At 37.8% G+C, this 17159-nt stretch overlaps 1 protein-coding gene across 1 annotated transcript in view; it reads right to left on the minus strand.

The window, feature by feature from the left end:
* Positions 1 to 3790: 3790 nt before the first annotated feature.
* The window catches only part of mtr (5-methyltetrahydrofolate-homocysteine methyltransferase), a 49741-nt gene continuing 36372 nt past the window's right edge, over positions 3791 to 17159 (minus strand). Inside the window, exons 28-33 of the mRNA XM_071546124.1 lie at positions 16947 to 17102; positions 14986 to 15185; positions 13933 to 14133; positions 10550 to 10742; positions 7099 to 7211; positions 3791 to 3914 (exon numbers count right to left, since the gene is read on the minus strand). Of these exons, the coding sequence (XP_071402225.1) occupies positions 3825 to 3914; positions 7099 to 7211; positions 10550 to 10742; positions 13933 to 14133; positions 14986 to 15185; positions 16947 to 17102 (953 nt within the window). The 3' untranslated portion in view covers positions 3791 to 3824. The remainder of the gene's footprint in view (positions 3915 to 7098; positions 7212 to 10549; positions 10743 to 13932; positions 14134 to 14985; positions 15186 to 16946; positions 17103 to 17159) is intronic.

Below are 17159 nucleotides of genomic sequence, written 5' to 3' on the forward strand. Positions count from 1 at the left end.
GTTGCTGTCTAACTCATATCTCCGATTCAATATCTGACAAATCTAGTGTCAAAAAAAACAAAAAACAAAAAAAAAAACATGATGTGGGCTGAGGTTTTAACGCGCTGGACTGAAAGTGAAGCAGCAGATGCAGCAGCCTTCATAACTGCCGGTGTTGCACCGCACTGCGCCCCGCAATTCCTCCCCAACACACACACACACACACACACACACACACACACACACACACACACACACACAACACTGGTGGAGAGACACGGGAGTCTGGGGATGCTTGCTTTTTGCCGTTCGTTAAGGAAATCACAGAATAACACCGGGGGGGGCTGCAACACACCACAGACACCACGGACACCCCCCCTCCTCCTCCTCATCCTCCCCCTCTCTCCTTCTCTCTTTCTGTCTTTCTTTCCATCTGTCAGTGTTTTGTCACACCTCATCCATCCATCCGTCCGGACTAGTGTCGCCCCCCCTCCACCCCCCCCCACCCCGGGGCGCTCAGGTGAGAAAACGCATATTCATAATCGGGGTCCGTCTGTCAGAGCGTGATGCGCACTCACTGACTAATAAATATCTAGTGGAGCTGTCATCCTTAATGCGGTAAACTCCCCTGCCCGCACCACACTCACACACACACACACATATAGACTGAGCCAAGCAGCAGCGGGGAGAGGGAGAGAGAGAGAGAGAGAGAGAGAGAGAGAGAAACACACATCTAACCGCTCTTGTATTAATAGGAATTAGAAATCACTTACAGTCCGCAGGAACTGGATTTCATCCTCGCCTTCTCCCCCTTCAGCCATGGCTCGGTTTCCCGTGGACAGGGAGGATGTACTGTATGTGTGTGTGTGTCCGTGTATATGTGTGGTACAGATAGAGAGCGAGAGAGAGAGAGAGAGAGAGAGAGTGTGTGTGTGTGTGAGAGAGAGAGAGACGGCCAAAGCCAACGTACGGCGCTCGTCGCTCATTGGATGGCGCGCACACACCGAGGGAGGAGCTGCGCAGGTGTGTGTGTGTGTGTGTGTGTGGGGTTCGCTTGTCAGTTTGCCCCCCCTCTCGGTCAGTTTGGAAACAGGTGATGCAACAACAGGTTGATGTATAGATAATAAATCAAATATTTTATTTTATGTAGATCCTTCAAATCTGACGTTTATACATTTAGTAGAAGTATATTAGGCTATGCATATTTATATACACCTGCCTGTTTATTACATTTAAGACTATAAATATCAGGTAACACTTTACAATAAGGGTCACTAAGTTAAGGGTTAGTTAATGCTTAATAAGGGTTAGTTAATGCTTATTAAGTATTAACTAACCCTTAATAAGTTAACTAATTTGTAATTTACTAATGGTGTTCATGTTAACTAAGGTATTAATTTATGCATTATTTAATAGTTTATAAAGATGACTTAAATAATGTATAAATTAATACCTTAGTTAACATGAACACCATTAGTAAATGATTACAACACATTAGTTAACTGTTAATTAAGGGTTAGTTAATGCTTATTAAGCATTAACTAACCCTTAACTTAGTGACCCTTATTGTGAAGTGTTACCAAATATCATAATGAGGTTCCAGCTCAAAGAAAGGCAGACAGCACATTATCTTGAAATGATTTATTCTTAACAAAATAACACTGCCATATTCAACAGTAAACATTGTGTTCTTTTTCAATCTTCTATTTAAGACAATGAGACCCATTAAGAAACCGGCTTCATACAAACTGACATCAGCCATTGGCAGTCAGCGCTGCAGCACCTCAGGGCTTTTAAGACGCAGTGTGAAATCCAGTTCAGTCAAGTCTTGCAGAAACCTTCCATTTCCAGTTTTGACATTTTTAACCTGTCTGTGATTGGCTGCTGAGATTTTGTTCCATGTGTAGATGTTTCAGGATCCTGGGAACTATACATTAATAATACATGGGAAAATGTAAAAAAAAAAAAAACTGCATGGATCTCAATGGTAAACCAACAGGCTTTTTCTGAATTTGTAAAAATGTCCACATTTTTTTTTTTTTTTTTTAAATAACATGTTTTATGATGACTCTTGGAATTAGCCTAAATATTAATAACCTGTGATTTAATGGAGGGTAAACCCACCTTAACTAAGTTTACCAGCCTTTTTAATTTGAAGATTAGAGTTTACCACATTGTTAGTCTGACATAAATCTTTAGGATTGAAATAGTACATCACAGTAAGTGGTACCAAACTGATGCAAGTTTAGGGATAGAACATTTTAAGGAAAAAGTATAATGGAATGCTTGAAATATAATTTACTTCTGTTCATATTGGTGGTTGTTCGCCTTGTGATGATCAAAATTTACCCTCATTTATATTGACCTCTCCATCACTAGTACATGGTAAAATGCAAAAAAAAAAACACATGGACATTGATACATTTTTGAAAAGTTGGCAGTTTTTTGGAAGAAAAAGATGATTCTATAAGCCTCTGATGGTTTACAGCCATCATCACTCTAAGCTGCAACACAGAGAGGTTAAAGGAAACTAGGAACAGTGACACTTGGAAGATTTTGCAAAACTATTGACGACTGGAAAAAGGCATCTACATCCCCATCAGAAATTATGTACACATGTAAACAGACGATCAGCAATTGTAAACCAGCCAATCGACGCATCAATCAATCACCAGAACCTCCAATACAATCGATAAGGCAACACACAACACTTTCTGAAGTGAACGATGACAAGTAAGAGGTTGAATGAATCTACTGTGAAGTGTGGCTTTGAATCTTACATGGTGTTAAGACTATTCTATAAGAACTAGAAAACAGTGTTAAAAAAAAAAAAAAAATTAACAGAATCTATGCAGAGATCCAGTCTTTCACTTCTACATACAGATCTAATTATTCTAAATCAAGCTCTACTGTCAACTTTTTTCTTTTCTAGATGGTCTAAAGCAGTGGTTCTCAACGTGGGGTCCGGGGACCGCCAGGGGTCCTTGAGGGGGTTCCAAGGGGTCCCCAGCAAATTGATGAATTTTTAAACTTCAGCATTATGTCATTTACAAGAAGTTAACACAATTAGAGAATGTAGAAGAATGACTATTTTGATCATAGTCTCACTGTTATCTCTGCCTACAATACAGATCAATACAAATCATATCTAACAATAAAAATATTGTCAGATATGAGCCCGAGAGACAAAATCTCATCAAATGGGGGTCTGTGGCTCTAATGTGGACTAAATTAGGGGTCCTTGATATGAAAAAGGTTGAGAATCACTGCTCTAAAGGCCGGTCACCTTGGATTTAATTCAATTTAATGATCCAATTAACACCTTCGATACTGGAGGGACATCCAGATTTGATTCTGATCTGGAGCCAGCTGGCTTATTGCTTTCAATGGGAAATGTCACCTGATGTAGGCTTGAATGAATCGCTCAATTAATAAAAAAAAAAAAAAACAGGGAATATACAGTATGTAAGTGAGGACTGAATCATTATGAGCAATGTATTGTGTGTGTGTGTGTGTGTGTTTGTGTGTGTGTGTGTGTGTGTGTGTGTGTGTAGTGTAGTAGTAGGCAGTAGTAGCAGCTTAAGAGACAGCAAGGCAATATGGTCCCTTCCCAACCGGATTAGTTCATATTCAACATGATAAGACTTCCGTTGTGAACTCTCTGCCTGTATAGAAACCTACGGTAACAGGATAGGTAAGCTCAGCCTAATTTGCATGGCTTAGAGTCCCCGAAATGAAATGTAATCTCTTATCCCCGGCATGCTAAATCATGCCCCCCCCCCCCCCCCCCCCCCCCCCCCCCCCTCTGTATTCCAGTTTTACTGACGGAGGACTCGGGCTGCTCTCTATGCATCGGCATCATAACCCAGGATGGGACCCAGCCATCTCTCCGCCTCCGCCACGCTCATCTCCTTCCTCCTCGCGTAGTCCTCCACCTGAAGAGAGGGAGAGCGGAGGAAGGAGGAAAAAAGTCAAACCTTATTTAATGTGCTGGGGGCCCGGTGGCACAAAACACCTTAAGTTTTCTCCTTAAGTATGACACTTAATTTCTCCTTAGCTGAGGGACTTACTTAAGGGTGTTGCACAGAATCCCTTAAAAGGTTTCCTTAGTTAAGGAAAAACGTTAAGGCGTTTACTGCATTGAAAGAGATTTTACAGCAAACAGAAAAAACAATAAATGTGGGAGGAAATTGCAACGAAAATCAATTCAAGAAGTCTGGTGAAGAGGTTCATCCAAGAGGTCCAAAAAAAATACAGCAACTTCTTCATTTATCGCCATAAACTCGGCCATGTTGCGGTTAAGATAGAGTCAGAGGTACCTTAAGTTTTTTTCCTTACTTGGGTTGCTAAGGTCTTTTGTGCAACGGTTTAACTAACTTTAAGGGACTCCTTAAGTATAAGACAAAGATAAGGAAAACCTTAAATACTTAAGTGAACATTTTAAGGAAACCTTAAGGAGAAGACTTAAGGGTGTTTTGTGCAACCGATTTTATTTTAAGGAAACCTTAACTCGGACTTTAAGGAAAGTCTTAACTTAAGGTGTTTTGTGCAACCGGTCCCTGTCCTTTAATGGCATCTTAAAACCTACAGGAACAATCCACCCACAGATCCTCCATCCTGTTAGATACCAATCTGTGATGTTCATTCCAGGCCTTATTTTGTGATGAAGTGTTGTAATTAACTTTTTTAGCGTGTCCAATGTCCCTTAACCTGTCTGGTCGACTCCTACTTCTGTTCATTTGCTACGTTTCCCAGAATTTAAAGTATGACTCCACACTAAAACACTTAAACTGGTATTTAGTACTATTTAGTTATGAAATATTGTATAATGCGTCTTGTCAACATTTAAGCACAGATGTGCTGGTGCTGTATTTATCTCGCTAAACTGAATTCACCTTCCAGAGGTTAAAATGAGCCGTTTGTCTCCTCGCCAACTTGGTCCAACCCCAAATCTCCCTCCTCTCCCCCTCTCTTCACACCTGCTTTCTTGCATTTTTTTCAAAATCATGCAGTAGGCAGAGAGAGGAATCCGTGTATCATTCGTTCTTTTCATATTCTATTGAGAATCCAAAATCGGAAAATGAAAAAACGATTCGTTATTTCGATTTGTATATTCGAATCTGATACCAAAAAAACAAATAACGGTTTGTTTTTTGTACTGTCGATTTTATGCTCAGATCAAAAATTGGAAATGAAAAAACGGGCCACGGGCCGAACTTGATTTTGATATTTAATTTGTCCGATTTGTGTGACCCATTTCTTCATTTCCTATTTTTGACTTGAGCATAAAACCGAAAGTACGAAAAACAAACCGTTATTTGTTTTTTTGTAACAGATTCATAAACGAATAACGAAATAACGAATCGTTTTTTCATTTTCCGATTTTGGATTCTGAATTGAATATGAAAAGAACGAATGATACACGGATTGAGAAGCTCAAAATGACTAGTTGGTGATCACTGGGGCGTGTCTATGATCGTGACTCACACAAAATATACACGAAACACCTTAAGTTAAGATTTTCCTTAAAGTCCGAGTTAAGGTTTCCTTAAAATACAATCGGTTGCACAAAACAGCCTTAAGTCTTCTCCTTAAGGTTTCCTTAAAATGTTCACTTAAGTATTTAAGGTTTTCTCCTTATCTTGGTCTTATACTTAAGGAGTGCCTTAAAGTTAGTTAAACCGTTGCACAAAAGACCTTAGCAACCAAAGTAAGGAAAAAAACTTAAGGTACCTCTGACTATCTTAACCGCAACATGGCCGAGTTTATGGCAATAAATGAAGAAGTTGTGGTATTTTTTTGGACCTCTTGGATGAACCTCTTCACCAGACTTCTTGAATTAATTTTCGTTGCAATTTCCTTCCACATTCGTTGTTTTCTGTTTTCTGTCTGTTTCTTTCAATGCAGTAAATGCCTTAACGTTTTTCCTTAACTAAGGAAACCTTGTAAGGGATTCTGTGCAACACCAACTGCTGGTGGGGCAGTTGGTATATCCGCTTCTGTAACCATAACCAAAGTTTTCTGATGTAATTTGCCGGCATTTAAAACGTTCCACCCTGCATAAATAAGTCAGTAAATGGAGCCGTGACAGTATGGTTGTTTTAACCTGATATCAACTGTTGGATGGCACAGAATTGTTCAGTCCCCCAAATTCTATCAGTCATATTGACAGTGGCCTTGGTCCTCTGTCTGCAAATGTGAAGCCCGCTGCCAGAAACTTGGGAGTACTATTTGACTCTGACCTAAACTTCGAACCACAAATTAAAAGAAAAATGTCCAGTCCTGCTTCCTTCAACTGAGAACCATTTCCAGAATCAAACCAATACTATCACACAGCGACCTGGAAAAAGTAATCCACGCTCTAATCTTCTCACGACTCTTCTTACTGGTTCTAACAGACGACATCACATCACCCCGATCCTGGCTTCTCTCCATTGGCTCCCTGTTCGGTTTCGAATCGATTTTAAGATTTTACTGATCACTTTTAAAGCACGTTTGGGTCTGGCTCCAAGCTACATAACAGATATGTTGACCCCGTATGAGCCGGTGTGCAGCCTAAGATCCTCAGGCGGGGGCCCTTCTGGCTGTTCCAAAGTCTAGACTTAAAACTAAAGGTGAGCGTGCTTTTTCCATCAGGGCCCCTCGGCTTTGGAAAGACCTGCCTGAGGAGAGAAGGCTAGCAGAATCAGTGACTTCTTTTAAATCACTTCTTAAAACCCATTTTTATAGACTTGCTTTGATGTGATGTCATCTTTTTATTGTCTTTTCTATCTTTTATCGGCTTTTTATTGTCTCTTTATCGGCTTTTTATCGGCTTTCTATTGTCTTTTTACGTCTTTTATCTTAACTCTGTCTTAATTTTATCTTACTTTTATTCTATTACTTTATTTATTTTGGTTTTCATCCTACGATTATACCACTATTTACTTGAATGTTTGCTCTTTTCCACCTCTGTCCTATGAATTTAATCCCGGTTTCTTATTGTTTTATTGCCTTTTAAATTCAGAATTTGAGCATTCTGCTTTTATTTTGTCTGTTAAAGCACTTTGTAAACTCTGTTTTTAAAGGTGCTATACAAATAAAGTCATTATTATCATTATTATTATTATTAGTAGTAACCTGTTCCTTGGTGATCTTGCCCACGGCGAAGTAGGAGGCCTGAGGGTTGGAGAAGTAAAGTCCAGACACTGAGGCAGCCGGCGTCATGGCCAGGGACTCAGTCAGACTGATACCTACACACACACACACACACACACACACACACACACACACAAATATTACATATGTATACACATGCACAGGGAGGCAGGGATTGGCACGTGAATTTTCAATGGTGGAGACCTCCTCTCCCCTGGCTATTTACTGTACCAGTCATGTGACACACTGACTGTTAAACATGTTTCTGTCACACATAGGTGATCTTTTCTTTTGGAATCCCATGATACTCAAGTGATACAAGTGAAGAGAGAATACCTGCTGAAAAAAAATATAAATACTGGCCAATAAACAATGCTTGTGTCATCATGCTTGATTGTATCCTGTTCTTCTGTTCTTCAAACACTGATTTATATTAGTTACAACATGGATCCTGCAGTTAATAATTCACAGAGATTGATCTTACTGATCCTAATGGTTAACTCACTTATTTATTCTTAATCAATGACATCAGCTCTCCAGTGACCTTAGGCATTTGCTAAAAAGTAAATGTGTGGATATTCAGTAGTGAGGGAGGAATGAAATGAAATGAATAATCTCTTATATAAGCATAAAACATTTTTGCACCTCTCCCTTGTCAATCTTCCACCTGTTGATAAATGATGTGTCGCTTTCAGTTGCACTAATCAATCTATGCCAAAATCCTCTGGCTTACATTTTTTTTCTCAGTATTTTTCTCTCACTCTACTTGATATGACCTAGCTAGCTAGGTAATGCCAACACCCTGTCAGTGTAGCTGTCATTACCTAGCTAACGTTAACATTTGCTGAACTTCAAAATTAAATAAAAAAAATCAAAAGCACCTATCACAGAGTTCTAACATTGGTTAAAAAAGGGTGCTGTATTCTATCCGTTTGTTTCTGAATATTGGATTACCACAGAATTTCTTTTAGTATCCAGCTATAGCCCATTATTCAATTGCTGTGTTTATAGCAAAAAAACTAAACAAAAGATGTCTACTTTCCTAGGAAGTACGCAATTATATCATTATTTGAGTTATTACCAACCTAAAACGGTCACAACTACACAGTACTTAGTTGAGTTGATGGGTAATAGTGGAGGTTTTTCTTAGTATTGCAGCTGTAGTTTCTCTGTATTTACCTACTTATTTACAGTGGTAATTACCCAATAATATACTATAATTTACCATATATTTACCAGGTAAATACTGATACTATTAGGGGGACTGTAAAAGGAAGGGTTACCCAATTTTCAAAGTCTGTAACCACTAGTGTATTTTTAATGATGTGGAGACCTATCTTAGTAAACTCACTTAATATCTAGGACATCTGCCCAGCTAGGCTGTCCAGCAGTCTGTCACACACTAGTTAACAAAAGAATCAAAACATAACAAAAACCAAAAATATTAAAAACTCAAAAGGGTTGTAAGATCATCGGTGGAAGGAACTACAGAGTGTAATGCATGTTCCCATTTCTCGTCTACGTTGATTCTTTCCCCTCCCTGGTTGTTACCATAGATACAGCTGCTGGCAGTCAACAGTGTGCATGCACTCTATGGGCAGAGGTGAGCAATATGGTGACTGGGGAGTGTGTAACTCTGTGTCACACTGCACTGCTAATCGCCCCATTGGAAACAAATGAGGTGAATCGTAATCATGAAAAGTCGCGATTAGTGCATTCCATTTATTAGGCTTCTCCTAATAGGCTACTAGGTTGAATAAGAGTTTTGTTTTATGATTCTGCTAATAGGAGCGATGTGAAGTTGAAAACATGTTTATGTTTTATGCAGTGGTGGAAAGTAACTAAGTACATTTACTCAAGTACTGTACTTAAGTACAATTTTGAGGTACTTGTACTTTACTTGAGTATTTCCATTTTATGCTACTTTGTACTTATATTCCACTACATTTTAGAGGGAAATATTGTACTTTTTACTCCATTACATTTATTTCACAGCTATAGTTACTAGTTACTTTTCAGATCAATATTTTATATTTAAAACATTTGATCATCTTTATAAAATAACTATAAAATAGCATTGTTATAGATTAGATTACCCAAAAGTATAGCTAAATTGTTAAGATTAGCTTCACGTTGACAACTTTAAAATGCTGCTTACATATACATGTATGTCAATAAATCAGTATTAATATTCCAATAATTTATGAAAAATATAACTCTCTAAATGGGGACAGTTTGCATAATGAGTACATTTACTTTGATACTCTAAGTACATTTTGCTGCCAATACTTATGTACTTTTACTTAAGTAAGATTTTTCATGCAGGACTTTTACTTGTAATGGAGTATCTTTACATTGTTGTATTGCTACTTTTACTGAAGTAAAAGATCTCAGTACTTCTTCCACCACTGTTCACTACCAAATTGTCCCGGTTTTCACCACAATTCAAATAATAATAATAGTATTATACAATTTTGAGATACTTTACTTGAGTATTTCGATTTGATGTTACTTTATACTTCCACTCCACTACATTTCAGAGGGAAATATTGTACTTTTCACTCCACTACATTTATTTGACAGCTTTAGTTACTTTTCAGATGGAGATTTGACACAATGGATAATATAACAAGCTTTTAAAATACAACACATTGTTAAAGATGAAACCAGTGGTTTCCAACCTTTTTGGCTTTTGACGTCTTACAAAAAGCAGTGTGTAGTCGGGTCACATTTCAGATGTCTATGAGTTGTTAACAGCTCCACCAAATAGTGATTTTTCCCTCTAAACCTCACATGGGTTCATTTCAATAAATGTTCAAATGATCCAATATTTCAGCAAAAATCAAAGATTAGAGAAAAAGTCCAAAAACTGAAAACAGATTTGTGTATCAGAACTTTGTTTTTTCTTCTTTCCTCTCCCGTTAATCATCTCACGACCCCTCCGATTTATCCGGTGACCCTTTGGAGGGGCCCGACCCCTAGGTTGGGAACCACTGGACTAAACTAGCTAACTGTATATAAAGTAGTTCAAACTAGCTCCACCTCCAGCAGCTACAACAGTAACATGCTGCTTACACACTGATGCTTCAGTATTAATAATCTAATGATGTCATATATAATAAAATATCAGTCAGAGGGACCAAACCACTACTTTTACTTTAATACTTTAACTACATTTTGCTGCTAATACTTATGTACTTTTACTTACGTAGGATTTTTCATGCAGGACTTTTACTTGTAATGGAGTATTTTTACATTGCTGTATTGGTACTTTTACTTAAGGAAAGGATCAGAGTACTTCTTCCACCACTGCTTTTATGTTTATGTGTATCAGATCTGTCACATGGGAAAAAGGGTTAGGGTTAGAAATCAGAAATGGGACACTTTCAGCAGCAGTGTGAGACTAGACTGAAGTGGTAGTTTGTCCTCTAACCGGTCTTCTCCAGGACGCCGGCCAGGCTCCACATGGTGCTCTTCTCGGTGTGGTCGGGCTGGCTGGGGTAGCCGGCGGCGGGTCTGATGCCCTGGTAGCGAACCCTGTGGAGGTCCGCCGCCTCCAGGACCTCCTCGGCGCTGTAGCCCCACAGCTCCTTGCGAACGCGGGCGTGGAGCTCCTCCGCGAAGGCCTGGAGGAGGAGGAGGAGGAGGAGGAGACAGATGAGGAGGAGGCATGTGGAGGGGGCAGGAAAGAAAGAATATGGCAGCAGGGAATATATTGTCCACCACCAATAATGCTGATAAATAAATCTGAGCCAATCTGTGACAAATTATACAAATGTGGTTAATTTAATCAATTCATGTTAAGGGCGGTGTAGTATTGATCAATTCTACAACAAATATAATAACAATAATAATAATAATAATAACTTTATTTATATAGCACCTTTAAAAACAGAGTTTACAAAGTGCTTTGACAGACAAAATAAAAGCAGAATACTCAAATTATGAATTTAAAAGGCAATAAAACAATAATAAACAGGGATTATATTCATAGGAGGACAGAGGGGGAAAAGAGCAAACATTCAATAGTGGTATAATCGTAGGATGAAAACCAAAATAAATAAAATAATAGAATAAAAGTAAGATAAAATGAAGATAGAATTAAGATAAAAGATAAAAGACGTAAAAAGACAGTAGAAAGATGATAAAAGATGATAAAAAGCCGATAGAGACAATAAAAAGCTGATAAAAGATAAAAAGATGATAAAAAAGAAATATGTAATCAATCAAACTGTATACAGCTCAACTGTTTCAGCTCAACTCAAGCACAAAGCCTCAGAATACGTATACAAGGATTAATTGAAATAAATCATTGATATGGGTGATTATGCCTAGTTTATACATTTTCTTATCAAATATTGAAACATGTAGGCTATATACACCACCACACACCTGACTGAATGTACTCTGTTTTTCATTATCTTAAAGCCATTTTGATTTAAAGGCTTCTGATTAAATGCTTGAAATGTGTTTCTTTGAATAATATAAGTAGTGAAACTGATGAATATGTATGAATTTCTTTCCAAAGCCTTTGCCTTTCCATCAAGGCAAAGGGCGGCTACTTTAAAGAATCTAAAATAGTTTGTTTTGGTTTGTCTAACAATTTTTTGGTCACTGCATAGTTCCATTTGTATCATTTCGTTGTTTTGATGTCTTAACTACTATTCTAAAATGTGGAAAATAGTAAAGATAAAGAAATATATGGTGCATCTAAACTTTTGACTGGTAGTGTATGGTCAACATAAAAGTCAAAAGTCATTGAATAGTTGATTACAACATTGCAACATAGTGGTATGTACATGCCACTGTACAAAACTCACCAGCAATTCGTTTTTAAAAATATATTTTTTCAAGATATTTTTTTAGAGATTTAAAGAGAGAGAAAATGTCCCAGCATCTATAAGCTAGTTCACAGATTATATGATTATATATGATAATATATGATATCACAGCTGAGCCTGTCATCCACTTTTGGAATAATAGGTATGAGTTAAGAGGGAACTCTTTAAAATTATTTCCACTAAGGTGTTTCTCTGAAAAGAGAAAAAACTTCTTCACACTTGGTGCTGTAAGAGTAGGGTTGCAAAATTCCGGGAATTTTCAAAGTTGGAAACTTTCCATGGGAATTAACGGGAATTTATGGGAATTAACGGGAATTTATGGGAATAAACGGGAATAAACCAGGAATTTACGAAAATTGAAGGTGTGCTCTTAATAGGGAACTTAAATATAGTTGGGGAAAATATATTTTAGCATAATCCTGACTAAAACAACCAGATATCATGCAAGTACAGTTGAATATCTATGCTATTCCTCAATCACATGCACACATAGCACACTGCTTACTGCAGGGCTATTGAGACCACGCCCCCTACATGCACTGTGCATTCCTGTGCATTTTTGTTAATTTTTGAATGGGTTGGGTCGGGGGGATGAGTAATATTTAACTCAACATTCATGTTTTTGTTTTTCAATGAAAGAATTGATTGTTCAATAAAATATTTAACACTTGATAAAGTTCTACTTACAAATAAATCTGTTTTAATTGTATTATTTTGGATGGATGTCTGCTTATAAAAATCCAAGCATAAACAAATATTTATGCTTGGATATGATACCTTTCCATTAAATTACCCTCAATTCCCAGTTAATTCCCATAAATTCCCATTAATTCCCATAAATTCCCATAAATTCCCATCATTCCCATGGAAAGTTTCCAATTTGGAATATTTCCAAAATTCCCCAGCTTAACTTCCCATGGAAATTTACCGGAAACTTTCTGGAAATTTACCGGAAATTTTCCACCCCTTTGCAACCCTATGTAAGAGCATGGAATGAGCTTCCAGAGGATGTAGTGCAGGCTCATTCAGTTAATTCTTTTAAAAATAGATTGGATAAATTCTGGTCAACAAAGGATATTTTGTATAATTATAAAGCTGATTTGTGATTATTTGTGATTATCTGTGAAATTACTGTGATTTTAAAAAAAAAACTATATTGTGGTATTTTTTTGTTGTATGGTTGTTTGTTTTGAGTTGTAGAGTCTGGTGTGGAGGATTTCTATCCTGTACCAGAAAATTTTCAATAAATTTCAATAAATAAATTCAAATCATGTCCCTGGAACCCCCTAGCATTTTGTGGGAAGTCTCCTTTTAAAGATTGTTTTTATAGCATTTCTGCTTTATTAGACAGTTCACAGTAGGGCTGGGCGATATATCAATATTATATCGATATCGTGATATGAGACTAGATATCGTCTTAGATTTTGGATATCGTAATATGGTGATATGGCATAAGTGTCTTTTCCTGGTTTTAAAGGCTGCATTACAGTAAAGTGATGTCATTTTCTGAACTTACCAGACTGTTCTAGCTGTTCTATTATTTGCCTTTACCCACTTAGTCATTATATCCTCATTACTGATGATTATTTATCAAAAATCTCATTGTGTAAATATTTTGTGAAAGCACCGATAGTCATCCCTACAATATTGTCGCAATATCGATATCGAGGTATTTGGTCAAAAAATATTGTGATATTTGATTTTGTCCATATGGCCCAGCCCTACTTACAACTGAACATTTAGCCCACTTCGTAGAAAATACCGAGATATATATCGTGTATCGCCATTCAGCCTAAAAATACCGAGATATGATTTTTGGTCCATATCGCCGAGCCCTAGTTCACAGTGAAAAGAGTCTAATCAGATTTAGATTGCATTTAGTGGTTCTGCACAGTGATTTCCTTTTAAACTTTTATTAAGTTATTCCTAGCAAACCTGGTGGACCTCAAGTGTCTATAACCCGTCCATGATGTACCTCAGCCAGCCGGTCAGCCAGGGCTTTGACCATGATGCTGTTGTAGTCGTCTCCCTGGGCCAGGAACTGCTGACTCAGCTCCTCGGCTCCGAACACACCGACGGCGAACAGGCCGATGTAGTCCGCAACGCCGCTGTCTGCGGACGCCACGAAGTCAGACACACACAGGTAGGGCTCTGAGCTGCTACGGTCCTTCTCTGCCTGCAGCACGCACACACACACACACACACACACACACACACACACACACACACACACACACACAAAAATGCTGCGTCAGAGATCTCTTGCCGACCTCTTTGTGCCTGTCATAGTCATATGTAACCTGTATATAAATCACTTTCATTTGCCCACATAATATTTATCTCTAGGTTGTTGTTTTTTTTACACAAAGTACAGCTCTGCAGAGTAGTCCCATATTTTGTCGTTATGCTTTTTGTTTATGTATTGCATATATTGATATACAAGTTATTACAAACTGCAAATATTGTAATATATTTTGATATATTCTCACATTGTACTTATACTTCCATTCATTTTTCTTTGCTTCGCTAAGTTCTACTGCCATTCTACTGCTATTTTGTATATATCAATCTTTCAATATTGCATTCAATATTATTAATAATAATAATAATAATAATAACTTTATTTGTAGAGCACTTTTCTAAAAACAAAGTTTACAAAGTGCTTTACATACAGTAAAACCCAAAAGCAGTGATGTGAAACTAACACAATGAATGATAGAAAAATAAAAAAAAATAAAAAAAAAATATATATATTTTTTATATATATTATATATATAATAGAAAATATCAATAAAAGGTAATATATGAGGTAAACAGGTACAACTAAAAACAAACAGAGATACAATTCAATATTGCATTTGTATGCTCTACTGTTGAAATTGCGTATCTTTATATAACTACCATTTACTACATTCTTATTTAGATTCTAATTACTCTGCTGTATGCTATTACTATTTGCTGCTGCAAAGACCCAGTTTCTCCACAGGGATCAGTAACGTTTCATCGCATTTTATAGAATGTCCCTCACCTGTTGCCGTAGGCCATGGAAGGTGGCGAGGGGCTCGGTGTTGCTTTGCGGTATGACATCGTCGGCGTAGACGTTGATGTCATCGCCGTCGCTCTGGGCACGCCAGAACCCCACCAGACCCCGCCCCCACAGGCCTTGGCTGTCAATCAAACGGCTGAGTAGCCGCTGGGCGTCGTCGAAAACGCGCCGGGCCTCCGTGCCTGCAGTGATCACATGACCAGCATTAGCCGTAGCGCTGGGCAATATATCAATATTATATCGATATTGTGATATGAGACTAGATATCGTCTTAGATTTTGGATATCGTAATATGGTGATATGGCATAAGTGTCTTTTCCTGGTTTTAAAGGCTGCATTACAGTAAAGTGATGTCATTTTCTGAACTTACCAGACTGTTCTAGCTGTTCTATTATTTGCCTTTACCCACTTAGTCATTATATCCACATTACTGATGATTATTTATCAAAAATCTCATTGTGTAAATATTTTGTGAAAGCACCGATAGTCATCCCTACAATATTGTCGCAATATCGATATCGAGGTATTTGGTCAAAAATATTGTGATATTTGATTTTGTCCATATCGCCCAGCCCTACTTACAACTGAACATGTAGCCCACATCGTAGAAAATACCGAGATATATATCGTGTATCGCCATTCAGCCTAAAAATACCGAGATATGATTTTTGGTCCATATCGCCCAGCCCTAATCAGCCGCCATGGTTTCTTCTTTCTTTTCTTTTGAGTTTTTTGTATTTTTATCTTTATTCTACTTTTTCCTCAAACTCGGCACAAAGCTTATCAAAACGGAACAAGGGAGACGTTAATTCATCTCTATCCAGAGATCAAATCATGTTTTTTTTAAGATGACAAGGGAAGAACTGGATGGGAATCTGCAAACAAACCGGTAAATGTAGTAGTTTTCACATGAACCGGGGCATGTGCAGATAAACTGTGTTATGTGGGAATTTTTGGTGAGCTATTTCTATATTTACCACATTGGCGGTAAATGTAGGAACTGACCAGTCAATGTATACATGTACCGGAAAATACACTACAGACAGATTGACTGGTGCGTGTGTACACTGACAGCTTTTCCACACAAACAGTAACATATACACCCCACCCTAGGCTTGGGTCAATACTTGATATTATCGAGTATCGCGATATTTCGGGAATATCGCGATATTCCCACGATATCGACAATAACCATGTGTTGCTTAGATCATAGATTTTCATATCAAAGATCCCTAATTTAGTCCACATTAGGGCCACAGACCCCATGAGATTTTGTCTCTTGGATCCAAATATGAGAATATTTCTATTGTTAGATATTATTTTGTCCATAATTCCATGACTGTCTGTATTGTAGGCAGAGAGATCACAGAGAAACTATGATCAAAACAGTCATTCTTCTACATTCTCTAATTGTGTTAAGTTCTTGTAAATTAAATAATGCTGAAGTTTAACAACGAATTTGCTGGGGACCCCCTGGACCCCCCTCAAGGACCCCTGGTTGTCCCCGGACCCCACGTTGAGAAACACTGGCTTAGATCACAATTGTGCAAGCTTTTAAATTTATAAACCTATAATCTACTTGTGATCGGATTAAAAAAAAAAAAAAATCATACTTTAAGTGAAAAATGTGTCCTTTTAATTCAGGTGGGTTTACTTTTCTACAATCATAGAAAAATGGCAGGAATGAGCAAATTACAGCTACTGGCCGTTGTTTCCTCCAATACTTGAATAGTAAGATCAAATTTCAAGGCATTTCGTAATAATTATTCTTATTATTATTAAATAAAATGCCCCACCAAAAAACAAAAAAACCCCCAAAAAACGCACACGATAATATTGTATATCGCGATATTTTAGTGGGACAATATCGTGATATTAAATTTTGGATATGGCCCAAGCCTACCCCGCCCCCGAACACACACATGCTGCCAGTGAGCTCGTACCGACAGTCTTGTCGTTGAAGATCTTGGGGTAACCTCTGTTGGGGTATTTGCCCCTTAGCTGCCAGATGTCAAAGAAAGGTTTCCAGTCGATGTAGTCCACCAGGCCAGGCAGGTCGTACCGCTCAAACACATGGGTGCCCAGGAACTGAGGCCGCACTGAAACACAGAGACACATGCACTTGGTTTGGACCGATATGGGTTCTGAAGGCCGAT

This window comes from Centroberyx affinis, unplaced genomic scaffold (genome assembly GCF_046629955.1).
Source record: "Centroberyx affinis isolate AG114_WGS23_722 - 3 ecotype Tasmania unplaced genomic scaffold, CSIRO-AGI_Caff_v1 ptg005132l_1, whole genome shotgun sequence".
Classification (NCBI taxonomy): domain Eukaryota; kingdom Metazoa; phylum Chordata; class Actinopteri; order Beryciformes; family Berycidae; genus Centroberyx; species Centroberyx affinis.